Raw genomic sequence first — 23,565 nt, 5'->3', positions numbered from 1 at the left:
CATTATGTCTAGGGTGAAAGAAAAGATGACAATTTAGCCAAGCTGGTCTTCTACACTTTCTTTTCTTCACATTAGTGAAGCTTCTACTATGGTCTTTAGCAGCGTTCTTTTGAAGAACCCACAGATTTCTCCTTAACTTGCATGCTAGGGATTTTTAAAAATAAATTCTCTGAATTTATTGACATCTAACTTCTTGAGACTTTTTTTGTGGTCAGTCTGTCAGTGTAATTTCCTCCCAACAAGAGCTGTGGTAACTAAAATCTCCCATTACTATGAAGTCAAATAGCTTTGGATATGTACCAAGAACAATCATGTTCTTTTCCGTTTTCCTGGATACCAACAGGTATTTAACAGCTCTAACTAATCTTATTTTCAAGACCTCAAAGCAACCATTATATTTTTGAAATACAAGCCAACATTTCCTCTCTTCTTCCTTCTTACCGAAGAAGTTATATCCTCTACATGACTCGAACACTAGTGTAATACATATGATAAATTCTTTACAATGCCAATGTTGTAATAATCTTAAATTAGTTGTTATCTATTCCTCATTAATTCTTCTGTTAATTCTTCTCTATTCCTCTTTCTTCTGCCATTAGCATAAAAATAGCTATGATATCTGACTCATGACTCTTTGTCTAGTCACTTCTTTAATCCTGTTTTAAATCCTGTCTTTCTCAGGGGTTAGACCTATGTCCAATTTGCATTATTGCATGATTAAGATCAAGATTTTTGTCCTTGCCACATGGTTCTTAATTTAAAGTTTTCTTCTCTCAGAATAAAAGCCATGCAATTATATTTAGAGTGTATCTGACTGATCTTTGACTTGGACATGAGAGGAGAGACATATCTCTTTAATTTTCAACCTTCTTATTTATTGCCACAAAGCCTTCTAAGCACTTTTGATTTTCTTAGGATCATTCTTGGCAGTATCATTAGTGTTCTTTATCATATGCTAGTCATTGGTAGAATCCTTTCCAACTTGGCAAATTTGGACTCTTGTGAAGAAACACCAACCATAATGTAAGTGCCAGGTGGTGCAGATGTTTCCACATCACCTTGAGTAGAAAGTCACTAGCCAGCACCATCTTTTACTTCTTCTTGGTAAGAGAGGTTTTGTACTCTTTGGGCTAGTGGGTTTTTTGGTCTGCTATCACTGAGATTAGCTCTTGATCCCTGGTCAGCATTCCTGCTTTTGATTTCAGCGGTAAGCTACTCAAGTGCTGAATGCTACATGCCCTCAGAGGACGTCGGCAGCCATCTTCCTCTCTGTAGTTTCATGATTACTCCTCCAGTACCCACCAAACTGAAAGCCCTGCTTTATTTTTTTGTTTCTGAATGCATGCTGTGGATGAAGTCCTCATGACCATTCTCAGACAGTTTTGATTCTCTCTTTTCACTGCTCCTCTAATTGCTTAAGAGATTCCCCTGGAGATCTAAAAGAAGTCTTTGCAGGTTTCACCAGGAGGAAAATATAGGGCAAAGTTCCTATAAATCCATTCAATGATTTCATCACAAGATGTCATCATTGTCTAATTTTAAATATAGCTATTGAATTATCAGTGTATGACATCTTTCCTCTCAAATATTTTTCACTGAGAATGAGGTACTATGTAGTATAAAAAGGTCTTCATGCCTGTTAGATTAAGAATATTTGTGCTTGAATTTCATGTATTTTTGGTTTTACTAACAGTTCATAAAAACACTGCAGTATAATATGAAGTACAGGACTATGTAAATACTAAAATGAAGGACTCCATATCAAGCTACATTTGCTCTTCAGTATTATCAGAAATTTTACCATTTGTTAAAAAGTTATTAGACAAGAAAAGTGAAGTTTCTTGAATATAGTGCTCAATAATGCAGATGCTTTCAGTTCAACACTAAGAGAAATCTCCGAATCGTACACTTTGAACATTAAATACATTATTTTTAATCTCTACTGGATAATCTTTTTACACATATATTCAAGTAAAACTAACAAACTGCATATATCTATATATAAATTGACAAAATATTTCAAAATTATATTAACTGATACCATACTACTAAATTTTTATTCCGAAGCATAGGCCAGATCTTTGTGTCTGTTATGCTTAGCACACAGGAAGGAGAAGAGAGAAGGTGAACAAGAAGTTCTGAGACCTAATTTAGGTCCTCAGTACTACAACACTTGGGCAGATAAAACCCTAAGGAAAACACACAGGGATCCAGACAATGATAATATCTGTAAATAATTAGACAGGGGTTATGTGAGGCACCTCTGAGGAACACTGAGGCAGCTGAGATGCTTCTTGCCAATAAACTATAGGAGCTTAAATAGAAGAACAACACACAAAAAAAGCTGATTTGCCACAGAAAACTTCAAGGCAAATCCTTCATCGGGGCCAAAGGCCTATCAGAAAATCTTTTAGATTATATTATTAGTAAGAAAAACATGTGTATTGCCTTGTGGTAATTAATTAATGGTAATTAATGCAAAGTCAAGTAAAATCTGTTGTTAAATATATAAATATCACTGTAATAAGGCTCCACTTGATTGGTTACTTCAGTCTGCTAACATTGAGAAATAGACTCCTTATTTTGTGCTAGATAACCCTATTACTTTGTTAATAAAATATAGGCATATACTTGAAGTACGACATGTTTGATATAATGCATTTAATGTTCCCTTTGCTTTGCTGCCTAAACTGTGCTTGACTGAACCTGGAAAAGGCATAATGGAACGAAAAATGGAAAATGTACATGTGAAGCTGCATAGAGTCAGCTCTATAGCAGAAAGAAATGTCTTTATTGCAGTCTGCATGTACAGCAAAATTGATTAAATTTTTTAAAAAGTAGTTGTATTTTGATTAATAGTACATAGCTCAATTTCTTCATTAAAAGGAAAATCGGATTATTGTTCTAAACTAGTTAAAGCCAACTAAGGAGTTGACAGAAAAGAACAAATGTTGGTTTGCAGGATGCTGCACACCAAAGAGAAAAAAAGTTGGGATTTGGAGTCCCTTCTGGGACAAGAACCAGCAAAGAAAAAAGTAGATCTACTGCCAACTGAAAGAGCTAAAAAACCAAATGCCACATTCGAATGTCAAGAAAAATAGTGGATGCAGCAGAAGTCACAAAATGGCTGATGAAAGATGTAAGGTATATCCTGACCTTAAAAGAAAAAAGGAGAAAAAGAAAAGCAGGGGTCAACATAGGAAGACAGGCTAGTACTTACACATCATTGTTACGCAAATTTGCATATGCATACTGTTGCTTTTGTCTCCTTTTCATAGCTCTTACTTGCTGTGCAACTTCTTAATAGATGCCTGATTTTGCATTTGGTGCCTGTGTACTACTGTGGTGGTTTGACCTAGGCTGGACGCCAGGTGCCCACCAAAGGCGCACTATCACTCCCCTCTTTAGCTGGACGGGGGAGAGGGAATATAACAAAAGGTTGGTGGGTTTAGATAAGAACGGGAAAGCCACTCACCAGTTACTGTCGAAGGTAAATCAGACTTGGGGAAATTACTTTTATTTATTACCAATCAAATCAGAGCAGGGTAATGAGAAATAAACCCAAATCTTAAAACACCTCCCCCCCCCCCCCCATCCCTTTCCTCAGGGCTTAACTTTGCTCCTGAATTCACCACCTCCGCCCCTCAAGTGGCACAGGGGGACGAGGAATGATGGTGTGGTCAGTTTATCACATGCTGTTTCTGCCGCTCCTTCCTCCTAATAGGGAGGACTCCTCACACTCTTCCCCTGCTCCAACACGGGGTCCCTCCCAAGGGAGACAGTCCTCCATTAATTTCTCCAACATGAGCCCTTTCCATGGGGTGCAGTTCTTCATGAACTGCTCCAGCGTGGGTCCCTTCCAGAGGGTGCAGTCCTTCAGGAACAGACTGCCCCAGTGTGGGTCCCCCACGGGTCCACAGGTCCTGCCAGGAGCCTAGTCCAGCACAGGCTTCCCACGGGGTCACAGCCTCTTTCAGGCACATTCACCTGCTCTGGCGTGAGGTCCTCCATGTAATGTAGGCAGGTATCTGCTCCACTGTTAACCTCCATAGGCTGCAGGGCGACATCCTGCCTCACCATGGTCTTCACCACAGGCTGCAGAGGAATCTCTGCTCTGATGCCTGGAGCATCTCCTCCCCCTCCTTCTTCACTGACCTTGGTGTCTGCGCAGTTGTTTCTCTGACATTTTGTCAATCCTATTTCTGGATGCTGTTGCACAGCAGTTTTCTCCCCTTCTTAAATATATTATCACAGAAGCACTACCGCTGTCACTAATGGGCTCGGCCTTGGCCAGCAGCGGGTCTGTCTTGGAGCCGGCAGGCATTGGCTCTATTGGACATAGGGGAAGTTTCTAACAGCTTCTCACAGAAGCCACCCCTGTAGTCCCCCTTGCTACCAAAACCCTGACACGCAAACCCAATACATTCCACCCCTGGTCTCTGTGAATTACACATTTAAGAATTATCATTAAAATCCGCATTCATCACACAGTCTTCACAAACTTCACTCGTATCAACAAAAAAAAATTCCCCACATCAAAATCAAAATAACATCATCCCAACACTGAATGGAAGTGGACAATTTACACACAATCCATGCCTTGTCCCTTCACCACAATTACAACAACCGAAATTTCCCACTATCAGTCCGCTCTCTGACTTCGTTCAGTCAATATTTTGCCCTTTACCTCTCCCAGTTACTAACCTCATCTTTACTTCCTGGGCACCAAAAAAGACTGTGTTAGATTGACCTTGGATAAGGACACCAGGTGCCCACCAAGCTGCTCTATCACTCCCCTCATCAGCAGGACAGTTTGGGGGAGAAAATGGGATGGAAAAAAACCGTCATGGGTCAAGATAAAGGCAGTTTAATAAAGAAAAAGCAAAATCCGTGCAGAGAAGCAAAGGAAAAGAAAAGATTTATTCTCTACTTCCCATCAGCAGGGAAGTAGGGCTTCAGTATACATAGTGGTTGCTCCAGAAGACAAACGTTGTAATAACGAATGCGCCACCCCACCCCCTACCCCTTTCTCTTAGCTTATAGTGCTGAGCAGGCATCACATGGTATGGAATATCCCTTTGGTCAGTTTGGGCCAGCTGTGCTGGCTCCGTCACCTCCCAAGATCCTGCCTACCCTCAGCCTACTGGTGAGGGGGCCGTGTTGGAAAGACAGCCTGGATGCCACGTGAGCACTGCTCAGCAGTAGCCGAAACACCATCACACCTTTCTGGCTACCAATACAAAGCCCAGCACTATGAAGGCCGCTATGGTGAAAATTAACTCCATATCAGCCAGACCCAACATAACTACCATGATAAAAAATAATAAGCAGCAAATCCTGAATTACTTGTAATATCTTCAGAAATTATTAACTATCTCCTAAACTAGAGTTTCTCTATGAATAATTCTCCCTTCCAACACTGTAAGTTTCAGAAAGAAAAAAAAGCCTGTCAGGACAACATGCCTAGGACTTTTCATGATATTGCCCCTTATTCTTTTAGAAAAAAATAATCTGAATCTGCTTGTTTTACCTGCAATTATATTTGTATTCAAATAAGTTATTTTCTCTTTTTCCTACTCTCTTCTCACTGTCCAGCTACTGTTAAAATTGCTGTTAACTCCTTTTAAATAAGACACAGTTTCATCCCGTACTCTCATAATGCTCCATGAAACAGATGTTTGTTAACACTTTTTTTTTTTTTTTTTTTTTAATTTTAAGTGATAAGGTACATACTTTCCTGCCCAATACATAAACTGCAGTAATTGCATGCAATTGCTAGCAGGGATATACCAGTACAGGTGAGTTAACATAGCTTTGCCTTAAAACTAAATTATTCAGGCATGCAACTCAGTTTTCCTTCCATGTGTTAGGAAGAAGACATAGTAAAATACTTTCAAAATTCTTTTCAGTACAGTTTCACAGGTTTATGCTGACATACCAACAGGCTAGTCATGACTTTGAGCTCTTAGAATCCACCGTGGCAGGGAAGGTTTGCAAATTTTCCTGTCATTGCTAACACTAGTCACTGGCTGTCAGCAACATTTTCAGCCCTGTGCCAAATATTTGCTCAAAGCAGCATTAAATAATATAATGCTTTAAAAAGTGTCAGCAGCTATTGGAAATACTCAGTGTCCCATCATTCCAAATAAAAGCTCAGCTGGAAGAGATTGGAAAATATCACCTTAATAGAAAGGCTTCAGTACGAAGATCTTAGTGAAACATTTTTTCTGCTAAGATTTCAAAACAACATTAATGACTCCAATATGTTATTTAAGGTAACAACTCCAGAATACTGAGTCTAATGTATCTCTAACAGCAAACAACATTGATTCTGCTCATGGTTATTCAAATACCTACGAATGATTTCAGCATAGTGGGTTACTTAGCAATGTCTCATCCACAGTTTCCCTACAGACACTTAAGTCAAAATTAAACAAGTTTTTCCTTACTTGTAGTGTGATCATTCATCTCTCCCAGTCCAGTATTAATTCCAGCATCTATTGAACTCATGATTTTATCAATCTACAGAAGAGAAAACAGTGAAAAATTTGATGAGCCCCATCTTTGCTATTTTATTTTAGTTTTTCATGCATAAATTTATGGTATTACTACCCTCATTAGGAAAGAACAATCAAGTTTGACAAATGCAAAAATCAAAGGTAGATAATTAATTTCTTCACTTTTGATTTTTATTTTGCGACATTTGTATGCTAGCAAAATCTAAAGCTTGAGACTAGTATTTCTTTTTCTACAGTACAGTTCCTTTCATACTGACGACCCTGGTCATCCAGGTGTAACCACTACAGGTCTATTTAAGCAGCAATATTAATGCATAAAAATATTATTTTCTGTGTTATAAAGTACTAAAGCAACTGTTCAATTAAGATTTCCAGAGAATTTCCTAGCTCCCTTTTTTCCACCTGCCCCAAGGCCACTGAATAGGTATGAAACTGTGTCCCCACATACCACAGAATGATATAGTTTGTGAAACAGCACTACATTGATCCCAAAACTCATCTGCACATTTCCAAATTACATTCAACTTACTACATCAAAACTATTATACCTATTTTATTTTCTGGAAGAACGAGACAAAACAAAAAGTGAATTGAAAGGCTAGTGTCTAACAAGGCAGACACAGAGAACCAGGTTTTACTGAGCTTAATATTAGGACTACTAGGAAAACTGTCTCCTTTTTAAAAAACATGTATTAGTCTCTGGTGACAGGAGAAATTCTGGAAATTATGTCAGAATCTGCAGATTTAGAATTCTTTTTTTTTTTTTTTTTTTAATAAACTACATTTTTCTTACTCTTAAGAGCAATTAAACCTTGATGTCCCCCTAAAAAGGCAGGCTTGGACCTGACTCATATCAGGATTTCATAACAGTGCATCCATGTTATTAAGATCAAAACCTGATCCCAAGTACCTTTCCACTGGGAAAGTATCTCCTTTACAACAAAAACCACCTTCAGATGCCCTATCAAATCAGATATTCAGATGATCTGGAAACCTTTTTCTAGAGAAATAACCAACCACACAAGCAAGCTCTGGGTTCTTTCTAAAATAAAATAGCACTCTGGAGATATACACATTTCCCCATAGCAGTTGTTTTAAAGAGAAATGCTTGCTTCTCTGTAATAGCAGTAAAGATCTAAACATTTCCCACTCTTAATTTACCTCAGTAAGATGGGAACTTCTGTGTCTATGAAGAATCATTTACATTCTTGAAATTTAGCACAGAAGAAAAAAAAAAAAAGATGTCTAAAATTTATTTTTAATCTAGTTCTAAAACTAAAATAAAGTCTCTTGTATGCGCAAGCATGTGCACTACAGACTCAGTGTGGAAATTTCTTTTAATAGTCCTGAATTCATTGTAGCTATAAGTGTGTTCCCACTTCACATAAGAGGCAGGTATATGCCAAGCATTCTGTACACAGGCTATCTACAAGTTAGAAGACATGTTATATAGGGAGGGTTTGTAGAATGCATAATCAACCTAAAAATTTTAGACTCTCCATTCCTGCCATTTTCTCTTGTCTCTTGCTGGCGGGCATTGCCGTGGTGGAAAATAATTAGCAAATAATGTAAATAATGGGCATAGCTACAAAGAATTTTACCCATTTTATTAGAGTCAGTGGTGAGGGCTTCAGCAAGAAATAATATCAATGTCACAACAAATTGTAGTATCACTTCTGGTTAACCTAATTCACTACGGAAACAATAGACTTCATTAGGTGTGCAGCATTTTGAACAGAAATGCATTGCATTTTGTGCCAGCTGTCATGCTACCATGCATTATACTATGACATACTCTCTGAGGATTCTCTGCAGTGCAGAAGATTCACTTTTTATTTCATCTCTGAAACTAAAAACAGTAACAGCATTTTCACAATATCATATATTTGCTTGTACTTAAAAATGAACAAAACTTACTTCTTCCCATTCTGATGTGAAGGAAGGTGTTCTCTCTGAATTCCCTTTGGAGCACTGTTGGTTTGGTGTGGGTTCACTCCAGTTGCTTCTTGCTTTTTTGTCATTTGGTGGATGGGTGATAAGATTAGAATCAGATTTTGAAACGTTTTTGCACAAATGCATTTCAAGCAAAGTCTTTGGTAAAGATCGTATTCTCCCAAGTGTGCACGCTCGCTCCACGAATCCCCCAGTCGTAATAACCCATTGTTCACTTATCCTTGTTGACGTGCCAACCAATGTATGATTTTCTACTGGTTTAGGTTTAGTATGAAATATGGTTCTGTTTACAACTGGTGGCTTTTTTTTCTTAACAGGAGGATCACTGTTGCTTTCCTTCCGTAGCTGTATCTGCTGCACTGTGCTCTTGCTCAAAATGCTTTTCTCTAGTGGACCACTGCACTGATTTGCTTTGCTGTACAGCTGGAGTGGGTTAGCAGGTGGGTCACATGCAGGTGATGATCCATGAAGTAAACCTGCAAACTGTTCAGCGGGGTGTCCTTCAGGAAGCTCACTTTCAGTGGATGTTTCTCCCTGGCAAAGACGCTCTGAAATGAGACAGGACCTTGTAAAAAACCAAGGTGAGAAAATACTGCAAACAGCAAAACCCTTACTCTCCACAAAATGACTTTTGTATGCTGCTTGGTTCTTTCATATGTACAGAAATAAAAGACACTTATGCCATGAATTGATTTATCAGTCTCTTAAAAAACAATTCTCTCCTTAAACTTGATATCTTGACTGGTTAAACAACAGGCAAAACCACTCAATGCTAAACATAAATTCCAGGAAAAATCTAATTTGTAAAAAAAAATAGATCATTTCTATTCTGTCAACTTGATGGTGTCTCTTTTAATTTGTTATTGAGTTGAAATGTGTACAGATTATACAGTTCAGTAAGATGAGTTAGCTAGTTATTGTAGGTAGTAACACACATGAAAAGCCAGTATTGTCAGGAGTATTGTTAGTAATTTTTCTTTTTATAGTCATTATAATAATAGTGAATTTACACCATGATGCCTTTTTTTTTTTTTACTGACAGTCTCTAAAGAACAGATCTGAGTGTTGTTTTTATTTCTGGGAACTTTTCAGAATAGATTCAGAGTAATGGTAACCATTAAAAAAAAAAAAAGAATAGGAAATCAAGTCTTTCTGAAACAATCTAGCACACATACAAAAGAAAAGAAACTACAGAAAAATGCACTTTTGGGTACAGTTCAGAGTGGATTTATTAAAAATTCATAACTCTTTTTATGGCTGTTGCTGTAAGGAGAAAAAAAAAAAGACCTTTTTCTACCTTTGGTGCCTCATTTGAAGTGGGTGTGGATAACATGACTCTACCCATATGGCATTATGTTAGCATATTCTACTCATAACAACTGTGTCCTCACTAACAGTTGCATCTCTGTAACTACTTCATTAAAGATAAATACATTAATCTCATTCTTGCTAGAAGTTGTATGTTTATATGTAGACTCTAGCTGTAGGACTGTGTATACGCAGCACTAGCTACCAGAAGGAATCAAACATAACATCATGTCATAATTTGCAAAGAAATTGAGCAGTTTCCTCCTATTTGCTAAAATATCTGCTTGTAAGAAAACCCCACAAATCTCAAAATATCAGCTCTAAAACGAGAGAGCATTTAATTACATGAATGCTAGAAGATTTTGGTGTGTACTTCAAAACACCATCAGCTCTTTAACTAGTCAGCACCTTAAAAATGTAAAATTACATGTTATTCTTATTTGTTACAATATCATGATGAAATTCTAATTAAAATTAGGAGTGTAACCTAAGAAAATCTACTTTTCTTCTTTGGGAAACCACTGACTAGAATTTACACTTAAGACATTCTGCAACTAAAAACATGTGGGGTGTTATGGCAAAAAGTTGAATGTGGGATGTGGCAGAGTTTAAGGAATCAGTAATATCACAAAAGTTGGGTTTGGGGAAAAAAGCAGGGGAAAAGGAGAACATACAATATTCTCACTTTCTTTGACTTCTAAAAGCTGCTGAACTAATTATATGTCTGCAATTTTGAAGGTGAACTTAAAATGAAAAATAAATGAGGCAAATAATTCTTGACTTTGGTGTTTTTCCCTCACACGGAAAACTCAGTATCTGGGATTCCACTCCAAATTAAGACCTCTCATTTTACGTATCTACAAGAGTAAGAAGTGTGTAAGATCCTGCCATAGTCAGAGATCAGATTGATAAAGTCAGTGGATCCCAGAGAGTGATGCTGCTCACTGTTGTTGGGGCTGGTCAGCTGCATCACTCCCTGTACTCTGTTAACTGTATTGGCTGACTGGCAATGACTATAATGGGAGATGGCATCCAGTTTGCTTTCAGATACCTAGATTTAGATGTCTTAATCATGAACCAAATCCTATTCTGCTGTTCCAGAGACATGTCATACAGCTGTCTATTGAGCTCATTTAAGAGATAAATGTTTTTGTTGGGAAAAAGTAAGAAATAAGAATAAAATAAGAAAAAGAAGAGCTTACAGACACCTGGATTGCAAGGATTTCTCTAATATCTATATTATCTTCAATAACATCTTTGCTACATCTATACTACTAAATAAAACTGGCCAACAACTATTAGGATCTAAAGGAATTACTAGGCTTCACTTCAAGCTAAACTCTCCTCCTTCTCAAGACAGAGCTGGCCCATCCATACAATTACCGGGAAAGGTCTCTGGCCTCAGCTGGGTATGGTCTGGGTGGGTACTATTAAGTGTTGGCCAAACCTTGCCAAAACCCACACAACGGTTTAACAGTACAGACTGCCAAGCACCGATGTCATCTTATGCCCTGATTTTGTTCAGTTTACTACTGTAAACAAAATATGTTGTTTCTGAGAACTCCCATTCCTCTGTGGTCAGTCAATATACACAGAGACGACTAGAAAGAGTGTGTTTGCATCTCACTTTCTAGCAGTAATGGCATATCAAGACATTATTTTTGGTTATTTTCTTATTTGAAGTGGTAGCAGTTTGCAATGTATTCAAAGACGCTAAGTATCAATATACAATTATGAACCTTTTCAGCTTGATCTTTCAGTACAGTTATAATGTACATATATAAGTATATATATATTCTATTGTAGGTATAACTTTCATCTTTAAAATACCCACACAAACACTTTAAGGAAGCCAGGAAAGATGAAAATGAAGGTTGCCTGTGCAAACTTTAGTCTTCTTAAGTGTTAGCAGTGCTGTATTTCACTTTTTGTGTGATCACCTGCTATTTTTCTAAAATACCCATCCATAAACTTTAAGTATCAAATTTGAAATTCTTTAAGATGTGCTTTGTTCAGAGTACTTAACATTGTATAACACAGACTATTTTCAAAGTACAGTAGCTATTGACTTCAATAGTTCTATTAGTCAGTCCCCCAGTGTCTCAAATTCAGCATTCAAAAAACCAAGAAGTGCTATTAATGACTACTTGGATAAAGTTTGGTCTGTCTTGATCAGCATAACAAAAGCTCTGGAAGAGACAGAGCATTGTCTGTGCAGTGTTCAGCTGCCTCAGCTGTCAGTTCTTTTCTTTGATACCTTTTGCTTTAACTAAGAACTTCGTTAATTATATGACAAAGGAAGCAAAGATCTCATAGCTATGCCTTTTTCACCCCATGATTTTGAGCAATGCCAACCATATCTATATTGGGCATTGAAAAAGACTGGGGTTGACAGGAAAAAAAGATATGCGGTCATGATAACGGTTAAGAAGAAAGCAGCATTGCATGCTGCACTGCAACCCTAGAACAGGTTATCCAGAGAGGTTGCATCTCCAACTTTGGAGGATTTCAAGACCTGGCTAGGAAAAGTCACATCTGATCTGATGATGACAGTCCTGCTCCAAATAGGAGGATGGCCCAGATGACCTCCAGATGTCCCTTCCAACCAACATTTTAATGATACAATTATAATTCTAAATCTTTTGACTTCTGAATTGATAACTGTTAAGTCTAATGCTCTTTTAATACAGATTTATATTAGTATTTTAGTTTCCTAAAATCTTCAGAGAATAATGAGAATACAGAGACGGACTATACCACTGCTCTAAATAGTATAGTAGCCTACCACTCACTATATTGTTCTAAATAAATCATAGAAGGAAAAAGAGAATCCATGCAACAGACAGTCATAAAATAATTTGCCAGAGTATGCTTTTCTTTCTTATTCCAAGACAGTATTTGTTGACCTAAGACCTCAACCACGAGATATTAAATAACCTCTTCAAACTCCACCATACCTAATCCTGTAACTACATGTCTTCATGGCTCATGTGAATGTCCAATACCTCAGTCTCAGGAACTTAAAGTATGAAAAACTGTAAATAGGATAATATAATACCTCTTCCGTATCCTTGCTAAAATCAGCAACTATACTGAAATAAAAAAAGATACTTCCTTAGCATTTAATAGTCATCTGAGATTGGTGACTGTTTATCGTTGCATATTTCTGCCATAAAGTTTAAGACAACTGATACTGAAATCAATATTTCTTCTGAGGCTTAGTAGTGATGCACAAAATGTGGTATTTTATGTATTATTTTCTGCCTGTTTTTAAACATACCAAAATTTTTCTTGTTCTTTTGAATACTGCTGTGCATTGAAAGAAATCCTTTCATTAAGCCATCTATACTGGTGATCAATGTCCTGTGTGGTTAGAATTAATCTTAAATCTACTGGTATATCGGAGAAATAAGAGACTCTCCATTCCTGTTGTGTTCTGTCCCTTGACTTTACCATATGTTTTTGAATCTTTTCATTAGATGCTTTATTTTTATTTGCTTCAACCAACTCAGTTTGCACTAAGAAACAATATGATATGCAACTACACTGCATAGGTCTATACTCAGATAATGGTAAAGTTAATTGTACCAGTTTTGCTTTCTCATGGGCTTTTGAGTAAGTTTTCTGAGAATGGACTTCAAGAAAGAGTGTGGGGATACCAGGGAGAGAATAAGTGGAGAAGTTCAAAGTCTTGGATTGAATCCCAATGTACAGAAGTTTTCTGCTTATGATAAATTCTTTTTTTCTTTTTGCAACATTTATTTTTGTAATCTTAAAAAAAAAAAAGTCAACAGAAAGAGATCTTGCTTCCTCGCCAGATACCACTTTTCTTACCACCTTATCTTTTTACTTGTAAATAGTATCCTGAATACCAAAACATAAACAGATGTCATTTCTACAGATATTTAGTGTTATTATAAGTGAACATACAGCTTACCCATCTGATTGGATTACTTCTGAAAATCACTGTGATACAGCCATATCTGTGTCTCATGGAAAACATTTACATTTGGAACTACAACTAAATTCAGTTCTGCCATAATCTCAAAGCCACAGATACATATTGCTATTATCACCAGTTTATATACAACCAAACTGGCATTTACGCAGCAGATTCCAATTCAATCAGCTATTTATTTACACACTGGTGTACCTTCACCCTGGCACAGTTGCTTGTGGTACACATACAGAACACTGTGGAATACCATTTTTTGCTTTCAGTATTTAAGAGTTATAATTTACAGATGCTTCATCAAACTCACATATCTGTCTTCTGAATCTGACTCCAAAACCGCAAAGCACATGAAGAAAATCGGGAGCATACTAAATATTGTGAACTTTGCATTCATGTGAAGTTGGAAATCAGCTTATTCACATTTGTATCTCAACAATGTTCAAAACTAAAGCACATTCAGGAGAACAGCAGCTGTTAATAATAGTAATGAAAAGAGCTGTAATAGAAAAATTATAACGACAGAGTTACATCTTTAACAGTCATTGCTGTTGCCATGGCACAAGTTCCTAATGTAAAACAAAAATCCACTAGAAATTTGTTCTATAGCTATGGTAACAAATGTATTGTGACACCCTGCACTATTAATCTATTCAAGTTCGGTTTTCATTTGATCCAGAAAGATGTTTTTGGCAGCACACTCTGCACATGTGTAATATCTCCCCAAAAATGTATTCTCAACATTCTTTTCCACACACTCGGTTGACTGAAAAAACTAACAGTCATAGCTGATCAATATTTTGAGAGTACCCTCTCAGAGAAGGATGGTAAGCAAAGAATTCCTTATTTGCGTGATAAAGATTGTTTTGGATACACTAGTATATCTTCAATAGTGATGATACTGGTTGTATTGTGAAAGCAATATCATAAAATGGGATGATCAGCAAGAAAAGGTGTAAGACAGAAAACGCATAGTATGTAAAAACTGAAGTAGCAATATTCAGGAAGGCATTATTTCACACAGCAAACAACACAGTGCTCTGACCAAGCTCTAGCTCTTTGGTGGTGGTATTCTGGCTGCAGATATCTTTGATGACGCAGTGCACTGTTTTCTCACTCTAGTAAATGTCATAGCAAGGTACCACGGACCTGAGTGGGAGATATAACAACATGATTACTAAGCAACTAATGAAGAACAGTGGTTTCTATTGTCACCAGCAACAACACAGGAGAGGAGCAACAGTGTCCAGCCAGATTGCTGTTTCTCTTTCTGCTTCCTCCTAAATCTAAAGAAACCACCAGAAGGCGGTTTGCAAGGCTAGTGTTGGTGGTCTCCAGGGTCTGTGCCCAGATTCCAACATTATCAGCTTCTCAAAGCCATACAGTCCCTTAGAGGCCACAGTAAAAGTATCTGTGGATTTTGTGTTTGCTCTTACTAGCTTCATAACTGCCAATTCAATCCCTTAACGTTGCAGTCTGCACTTGACTGTCCAATGAAGGATTTTACTGACTTGCTATTGCCTCCTTCTTTGAAGTTTCACTGTCCACATTTTAATCATTTGTTTCACAATGACCCACCAGGAACTGCAAAAGATGAGAAGGATTTCAGGGGAAAGATAGTTCCATATGGAGTTTTCTGAAGACTGCTTGCCAGCCTCTAATGAAGAAAAAAGCTTTCAGTGAGGAAAGATATTAGGTGGTAATTTCTGCTAATTCTAGCCACATTATAATACCCAAATATAGTTCTTGCCCAAAATTGCAGCAATAGCAGTGTAATCTGGTGCAAATAGAGTTAATTTTAACCCGTATAGAGATGTATTGACTCTCCTGTATGTTTTCAGATATTTGTTTTGATAATCATGGAGTATATTCTGTATTTGAGGGGGAACATGTATAATTTTTACATAGATCACATAAAAGATCAATCTTTAACTGCAAAATTCAACCTAGACAATAATATAGAGCTGCAGCTGCCACCTCAATAATGCCTTTTCCATGAGAATTTCTTTCTCTGTGACTATATAAGCATGGTTCCTAAACAACTTAAAGACAGACATGAACCATGACACTTTACAGCACAAGAATCTGCCTTATACCCACTCATCAAAATAAGAATCCTTCAGAAAACTAACATGTTAACATGTTTATCCACTAAAAATTTCAACATCCCCCAGGTGAAACACTGAACTAATTTAAGACCTGTGTTCAAGCTAAAATTCTAGTAGAATATTTCAACTCTACCATGCAGAAAAAGGAAAAAAACCCTCAGTGTTTCTTTGTAACACTCAAGCAATCTTTCATAAGAAATTCTGAGGAATGAATGGAAATTGATGCAAAATGTAATTTTGCAGAAAGTTCACATATAATTGCATTGAGAAACTCTGTGGTAGTCTCTTCTTGCAGTAGAAAGCTCTCAGCTGAGTGGGCTGTGGCTGTGCTCAGAAAGTACATGTTAATTTGACAATGTAGTACAGCAGGAAAGCGTAATAGAAAAGGAAAATTTGGTGACACTTAATAACCAAAATCAGTGCAATGCAATATGAATGTGACAGATGAGCTCTTGAAATCATATCCTTTTGTTGAAGACTCTAATGAAACCTTGTTAATTGTTCTTCCCCTGATATTTCACATATCAAATGAAAAGAAGGAATTACAAAGTCCTCCATGAACTGGGAACGAAACTTACTAATTGTCAAGGTAAAAGATACTGGAAAAATAATGGATGATTTTTAGAAATCTGTTTCTAAAAGGAGACGTTACTCACAATTTCAACATGTGTATTTGGAAGGAAGGATTTGCCTAAGTAACAATTTAATTTTCCCAAGCATGAAAGAAAAGCAGAAAGTATACAAAATGTATGTTCTGGCATTTACACTGATCATATATTTCTGTCTTTCCTAACCTTGGTAAACAATATATTTCTGATATGAGCAGTATTTCTGATACTTAAGATGTGATACAAAGCAGTTTGCCTCTCCTCATTCCACCTACAAGCTCATCTATGGTCTATTTCATTTCAACTTTCAAAGCCAGGGAGAATGGAATCAGTGCTTTCATAAGAAATAATGTATAATAAAGACTTCTCATCCCAAATGGCCTCATTTAATTTTTGCAAAATATCCTGTTAGCTAGTAAGCTGTAAGGACAGAAAATGTATAAATATTAAAAATGTCTAGAAAATACCTCTGCCTGGAGAATTACAGTCCAGTTCTAGGTATAGCTACATGCGATCACAGAAGATTACATCCAGAACTGCAAAGTTTTTCAACTTCATGTGGAACATTTACTACAATTTTATAAATTACTTACATGAAACTGTTCTGAAACTAACCACTAAAAGTCATACCCTTTTAGCAAGCTCGCAACTCACTACATCTTTTTTGTTATAAATACTGGATAGGGACAGCAAAGGAATAAAACCCAGATTCTCCACATTCATTTCCCCCTAATGATTTATTTGGGTGTTGCAAATGTGAAAGGATAAATGCTTTTGAAAAGTATTTACAAAACATAAATGTTCTAAAAAAAAAAAAATCCATCTAAAAGATTATGTGCAAAATAATTTAGCTAAGAATATTAACTTTTTAGGTAGGCAGATTGACAATTTCTAAAAGATGTTCACTTTTCACAAATAACTGCTGTTACTTTAAAGAGTAATGTCACACACAGGATGCTTAAAAGCAGATTTTGTGAAAAAAAAAGAGATTCAGGTGACTAAACAGACATATATTACCCTTTTAGACACAGTAGGGTATCCAAGGTGACTGCAAGGTCTAACAGATGTGATACACAATATACTGGAAACCTGAGTCTTTCTAGAAAAGTAGCAAGAGGCCAGAAATGGCATCATCTGGAGTGTCCAAATTGGTCTAGGTATGTCTGTTTAGGCACTTGAATTGTTTCTTAGAGGTCAAACGGTAGCAGACGAGGAGTACTGATGGTAGTACCCATGTAGACAATGCGTCTCAAAGAATCTGTTACTGTAGAATACATAATTGCATATACCCCACTTCAGGTGACTCAAACACACTTACCTTAGATAGGAACGGAAAACTTCTCAGCATTTTAAGTAATGACTGTTGGTTACTTCCACAAAACCGTCTATCAAGTTAAGAACCCAGATCACCTGAGTGGCACAGAGCATGAAAGGCTGGCTGACCCCAAATATTAGCCCAGGGTTTTTGGAAACATGTGTGTTTGGAACATGGAATCACTTGCTATGAATTAACTACGACTCCTAGGAGGGTCAATGCAGGAAAGCACTCATTCAATTTCAGATTTAGTTATACGAAAAACAAGCATTAGACTACAATAGTTCAGACATGGAAAAGCAATGAATGAACTTGGAAGACAACTATCAACTTTCAGGTCCATCACAAATAACACTTTACTAAGCTGTCTTACTAAATAAATATAAATAAAAATTTAAAAATATTATTATGAAAAACGGTATGAATCATCAATTAGTTGCTGGTCAGTTGTTGGTCAGATGCTCCCACAGAGACAGTTCCTTGATATTTCCAATCATAGGTCAGTTCTCTTGGTTAGAAACAGAGGGTCTGCCATCCACGTTTCTGAACTACAGAGCTTGATACAGAGAGGCACAGTTTATACCAATTAAATTACATTTATACCAATTATAACCCCACTTACGTAACTGGTTGAAAAGTCATACAACATAAATGCTACACATGGAAATCCTGAATGATTTACCTTCTGTCAGGATTGTGTGAAAGTTAGAAGACAGTTTCATTTAGTGAATAGCTGTAGCAACAGAAAACATCACCACCCACCCTGCTGCTCTCAGCCAGGAGGTATCATTCAACAGCTCCACTGCCAGAGCTGTTTGTAAGAATGACCTCTGATCTGCTTAGGGCAAATCGGCTGTGCCAATTTGGTTATCGTTGAGTTAATCTGGTTTATTTTGCTCGAGATGGATTAGAAAGTTCTTACAGAAACTCTTCTGCTGAAGCCAGATCTGGGGGTAACCACCTATGAAAGAAGTGGATACTAGAAGGAGGTGCTGATAACATCTTCAGTTGCTTCCACAGAATTCTGCCATTCACAAAAGGACAATACTTCTTTGCAATGCCAGCTTTGCTCTCTGAAACAAGACAGGTGCATACCCCCCTAAGGCGCCAAATAACTCTGCTTTTCAAATATGTTACATCTTCTGAGAATAACATTTTCTTAGATGGGTGAAATAATGCACATGATGACAATATTAGCATGGTCTAATAAAAAGGAATAATGTACCAAGCTAAAAGTATTTAAGATAGTACGTCTTTCAAAAACATCCTCCTGACTGTTAGAAACACATAAATAAAGTCGTTCAAGAGCCTAGGAAATGTAAATAGGAAACTAGAATATGAGTTTAAGGGATCAGAAAATACACTAATATTGCTGGGAATTATTGCATTATAGGCCCATAATTGATAGACCAAATTCTGCTCAGGTAACAGTCTGATCAGAATATCAGGAACAATAGGTTGTAGAAAACTTCCTCACCAGAGAACCCCATCCAGTTGTTGGCATATCTTTAATAGGTACATGAAACATCCTTACTCTGTACTTAGATACTTTGGATTTAGAAAGCAACTTATTTTCAGAATTAACCAGTTCTTATCTAGTGTGAGAGGAAATAAATGCTTCAATTTATAACAAGTTCATCAGGTCCTTAAACCGGAAATATCTGAAGCAAGTCAGGCCTAGAATGTTATTATTGCTTCATTCTGCTCTAATTTATTTATGTTTCACTCAGTAGGAAGACGGATGAACAAACATCAATAACTATGTTTACCTGGGAACTAAGGACTCAGATCAGCCAGATCTGATCTTCTTATCATATATGTATTTCTGCTGTTTAAGCAGGTGAGCTTACATTTCGCCTGAGGAACAGGTGAGGAGAGAATGGGTCATTGTGATCATGTTTCGTAGATATACAGACAGGCAGAAACTGCATCAACAGGGAAGTCCCATGCAAATACCAGGTGAGCTGATATACGAACATATAACTCCTGCAGAGTTGTTAGTTCTATCTTAGTTCACCAATCTCGTAACTATGGATTCCCATCATCAATTGGAAACGTCAGAGAAGCTAAGGAAGATTTCACTTGCTGTAATGGATTCTCAAGAAGGAGAAATCTGCCAAAGGGCAGGGAATTGCAACTAGGAAAGCTCAAAAATTGCATGGAATAATCCATATTTATGAACTGTAATATGCAACAGTTTTAAGTGATACCATTTTACCATTTTTAAAGGAGGACTGTATATCTAAGAGGGCAGAGATAGAGGAGAGGCAAAAAAGTAGCACAGATTTCCTAAAAGCATTATACAGCCGTGACTGCTATTCAGACAGGCTACTATGAAGCAGACACCTGTATGAATGTAGAGAAATAATTAGGGGATCACTATCATCTAAGGTTTTTATTCTTCTTTAGAAGAATTTCTTCCAAATCTTTGTAGAATGAATCAACAGAAGACTTACATTTGAACAATTTGATAAGTTCACCTGTCTTCTTCAAAGATCAGGGGAGCTGAGAATGGAAATAAGACATGGCAATTTTTTTTCATTGGATAGGTCACAATCTATTGGACCTCCTTGGATCTATTTTATTCCTAATCCAGTGGATCATTAGGACATTTCTCTAGTGGGAGGTCCATAAGAGATACCTGGACTTCCTTTGTACTGAAAACCACAAACAATAAAGTTCTGTTCACCGCAATCAATTTGTCTATTGGGCACACTAGAGTTTTGTACATGTCAAATACTGCCTATGAAGGTATCTGAGCCACTATTTGCCTTTGAGGCATAATAGCCCCCATTCTTTTAGCCCTGGTCACTGTGGTCAGTAAGGAAATAAATAATTCTTCCCATTTATGGTGTGGTTCCTGACTGTAAGATTTGCATGAGTAAGGTGAAAGAATGTGCTACATTTCTCTCAGCTTTTCTCACTGAAAACTTAGAAATATTGCTTTTCCATTTCACGTGAATAAACTTGCAAACCTCAGTATTTTTCAAAATAGAAGTATCTCCTGGGCAATGATTTCAAACACTTCCTTGGTATTGGATGGCAGTGTCAAAAGCTTCACATTTCTCCTTTGAGCTTTTAGGATATCTCTTTCTGTTGTTTCTGTCTTGGAAAGGGACTCACTGTCAGCAGGTATATATTAATTTTTGTAAGAGTAGCCTGCTTCAAACTGTCCTTTCTGGAATACTTGTTTTCACTCACTACAGAAAAGAGGTCTGAGCTCTTGGACTCAGCTTACTTGCACACACTCCTTTCTTCCCTCTCTCCACTCTCTCCTCCTTTCCCCCTCTTATCCCCAAAGAAAAGAGAAGATTAAAACTGACAGAGTTGCCGAGTTCTTCATCAGTCAGACATATAAACACAGTAGGAAAGAACAGACCTACTGTTTTCTCACATGCATTGTTCTGCAGCTTTGGTGCTAAGTTGTCTCTTACTTCCATAGACTAACACATTCATACTGTGTTTAAGCCTCAACACATCTTCCTGCAGATTATTCCTAAAATGTAGCCTCTACCTGCCCAGCTAAAGGTTGCTACCCAAACCACTGTCTTGTATCTGTTAAACTTCAGGCCCCCTGCTCTTGACCCATTCAAGAACTCTTCTACAGAAGTCACCTTCTTGGTCCATTGCCCTAAGCATATCACATGCTTCAGCTCTCGCTGTTACTTTTAAGGCAATTAAGGTCATGTAGCAAAATTTAATTGTTCCAACACTTCATGATTCAAAGGAATTGTAAAACAAGTGTATATTTGAACTAAATCGACAGTTGTAGAGAAATTAACATCGGTGTACATTATGTTGCTGAAAAAGACAATTCCTTGCATTGTCTGAAGCTCGCTGCTGCTGCTACTCAGATCGGTGGAGGCTCAAGATCAACTTGCTTTGAAATAACACTGAATCTTCTAGTGTTTTCTTTGATGAAGTTCTGCTCTGGCAAATTGTCTAGCCTACCAAACACACTCAGGAGAACTGAGTATGCAGAATTAGTTCATTAAGTCAATCATAATTAACAAATAATTGCAGAAACAATATTACAATTGTTTTAATTAGCATATTCTTCATTTGGAATATATTACAAATCAAATGATCACAGTCTCCTGAGAAATTTACACAATTTTTCTTCCTGTCTTTAAAAAAGCAAATGAGCACCATTAGCAGCTCAATATATGAGACAGCACCATAACAGATACCAGAACAAAACCTGGCAAATGTTTTCTTTTTTTTTTTTTTTTAATTTTTTAAAAATTATTGTTAAAATAGTGAGAAGGGAAGAGAGAAGCGAATAAGAATAAAAGGAAAAGCATTCTGAAGACCAAAGATTCAAAACTCATAAGCTTCTGATGAGATTTTCAAATTAAAATTGGTCCTAAAAAAGGACCTTTTTAATGTGCAAAGTGTTTTTATGGTTTTTTAATTAGTTTTCAAAAATCTCATGAAGATACAAAGATGAAATGCCAAGTATTTAGTCAATACTTGCATCTTGAAAGCATTTTTATACAAGCATCTAATGTAAAGAAGCACAGTCAAAAAAAGTTGAGGTGATCATTCCTGGAACAGGTTACCCTGAAAATTATAGTACTGTTAGCAGTTTAGATTATGTTATTTAATTATTCTGCCTATCTGCACCAAACTAAATGAAAGAAGGCTGATGAGCGTGGTAGGAATAAGTGACATGCATTAGGTATTTCCAAGAAGAATGACAGGTAGTTCTTAAGTGAACAAGGAGTGAACTACCAACTGGGACATGTATACTGGCCTCTTTCTAGCCCAGTTAACAGATAATGGAATTTTCTTCAAGTCTTTAGATGGAAAACAAGTCATTAAGCTATTAAAATCTTCCTTCTCTCCTCAGACAATAAAGGGTGAGCCAAAATTTAAAGTAATTGGGATAGCTACAGTACTGGTAAACAAAGAACAAATCTGCAGAGAGAAAAGAGCCATATAGGCCTTTTTTTTTTTTGAAAGCCACTTCCTTTCTGCCAGCCTTCTCTGTGGGTAGTTATTATAACTTGGACAATTTTTTTTAAAAAAAAATTACAAATGTATGAGGAAATATCCTATGTGTTTCAAAATGAAAATTAACTCAACAGATATGACAATTGATCAGTGAAGTTTAAAAGCAAATTTTAAGTGAAACTTGATTTAAGTACACCTAACCTCACAGTCCGACTGTCAATATAAAGAGTAAAAGTATTAAATTTGCAAGTGCCTTCAAAATATCTCTAATCAATCTGAACTTTAATTGATCTTATAATTTCATAGCAGCCCAAGACATGCAGTAATCATCATAGAGAAGTACAGAAGTCTGAATCAAAGTAACTCTCTGCATCTTAATATTGGTATCTTTCCTCTACTTCAGTTAAACCATGCTTTATACTAAAGCCAACACAGCAGTGTTTTTATTACAGGAATGAAAAAGATTCGGCATAAATCTCTCATTTCCAAGGTCTGATACTTTTTGCCTGTACTTGAAGTCAATTCATTAACACTATTAAAAAAGAAAGACTATCACACTTGTACAACTTTACTTCACAATTGTCAGGTGAAGATTTGCAGAGCAATATGATTTTCTCCCTACACGGCTAACTCTCTAAGAATTCCTGTTGAAAATTAAGAACTCTAAGCCTTTTTGTGGTATGAGTTTTCCTTACTTTATCTTGACAGTTAGAGAGACTAACTCAGAGCAAGTAAAGATGTTTCATCTTCATTGTGTGTGTGGAAGTACCATCATATACCAAGATGTGAGAAGCGTGCAGTGGGGAGGTGATTCTGCCCCTCTTCTCCACTCTGGTGAGAGCCCAGC

At 36.8% G+C, this 23,565-nt stretch overlaps 1 protein-coding gene across 5 annotated transcripts in view; it reads right to left on the bottom strand.

The window, feature by feature from the left end:
* ANKS1B (ankyrin repeat and sterile alpha motif domain containing 1B) overlaps window positions 1-23,565 on the bottom strand; it is a 452,709-nt gene that overhangs the window by 216,897 nt on the left and 212,247 nt on the right. For 4 of the 5 annotated variants that reach the window (XM_086470670.1, XM_086470683.1, XM_086470690.1 and 1 more), the window contains exons 14-17: window positions 11,163-11,179; window positions 9,201-9,212; window positions 8,436-8,985; window positions 6,450-6,522 (exon numbers count right to left, since the gene is read on the bottom strand). In XM_086470670.1, coding sequence (XP_086326796.1) covers window positions 6,450-6,522; window positions 8,436-8,985; window positions 9,201-9,212; window positions 11,163-11,179 — 652 coding nt within the window. Of the gene's footprint in view, window positions 1-6,449; window positions 6,523-8,435; window positions 9,020-9,200; window positions 9,213-11,162; window positions 11,180-23,565 lie in introns of all 5 variants that reach the window. The other variant, XM_086470676.1, reaches the window with a different exon arrangement.

The sequence above is a fragment of the Leptosomus discolor genome, chromosome 1, assembly GCF_034619465.1.
Source record: "Leptosomus discolor isolate bLepDis1 chromosome 1, bLepDis1.hap2, whole genome shotgun sequence".
Lineage (NCBI taxonomy): Eukaryota > Metazoa > Chordata > Aves > Leptosomiformes > Leptosomidae > Leptosomus > Leptosomus discolor.
The sequence above is the reverse complement of the archived record's forward strand: the minus strand, read 5'-3'. Positions and strand labels throughout refer to the sequence as shown.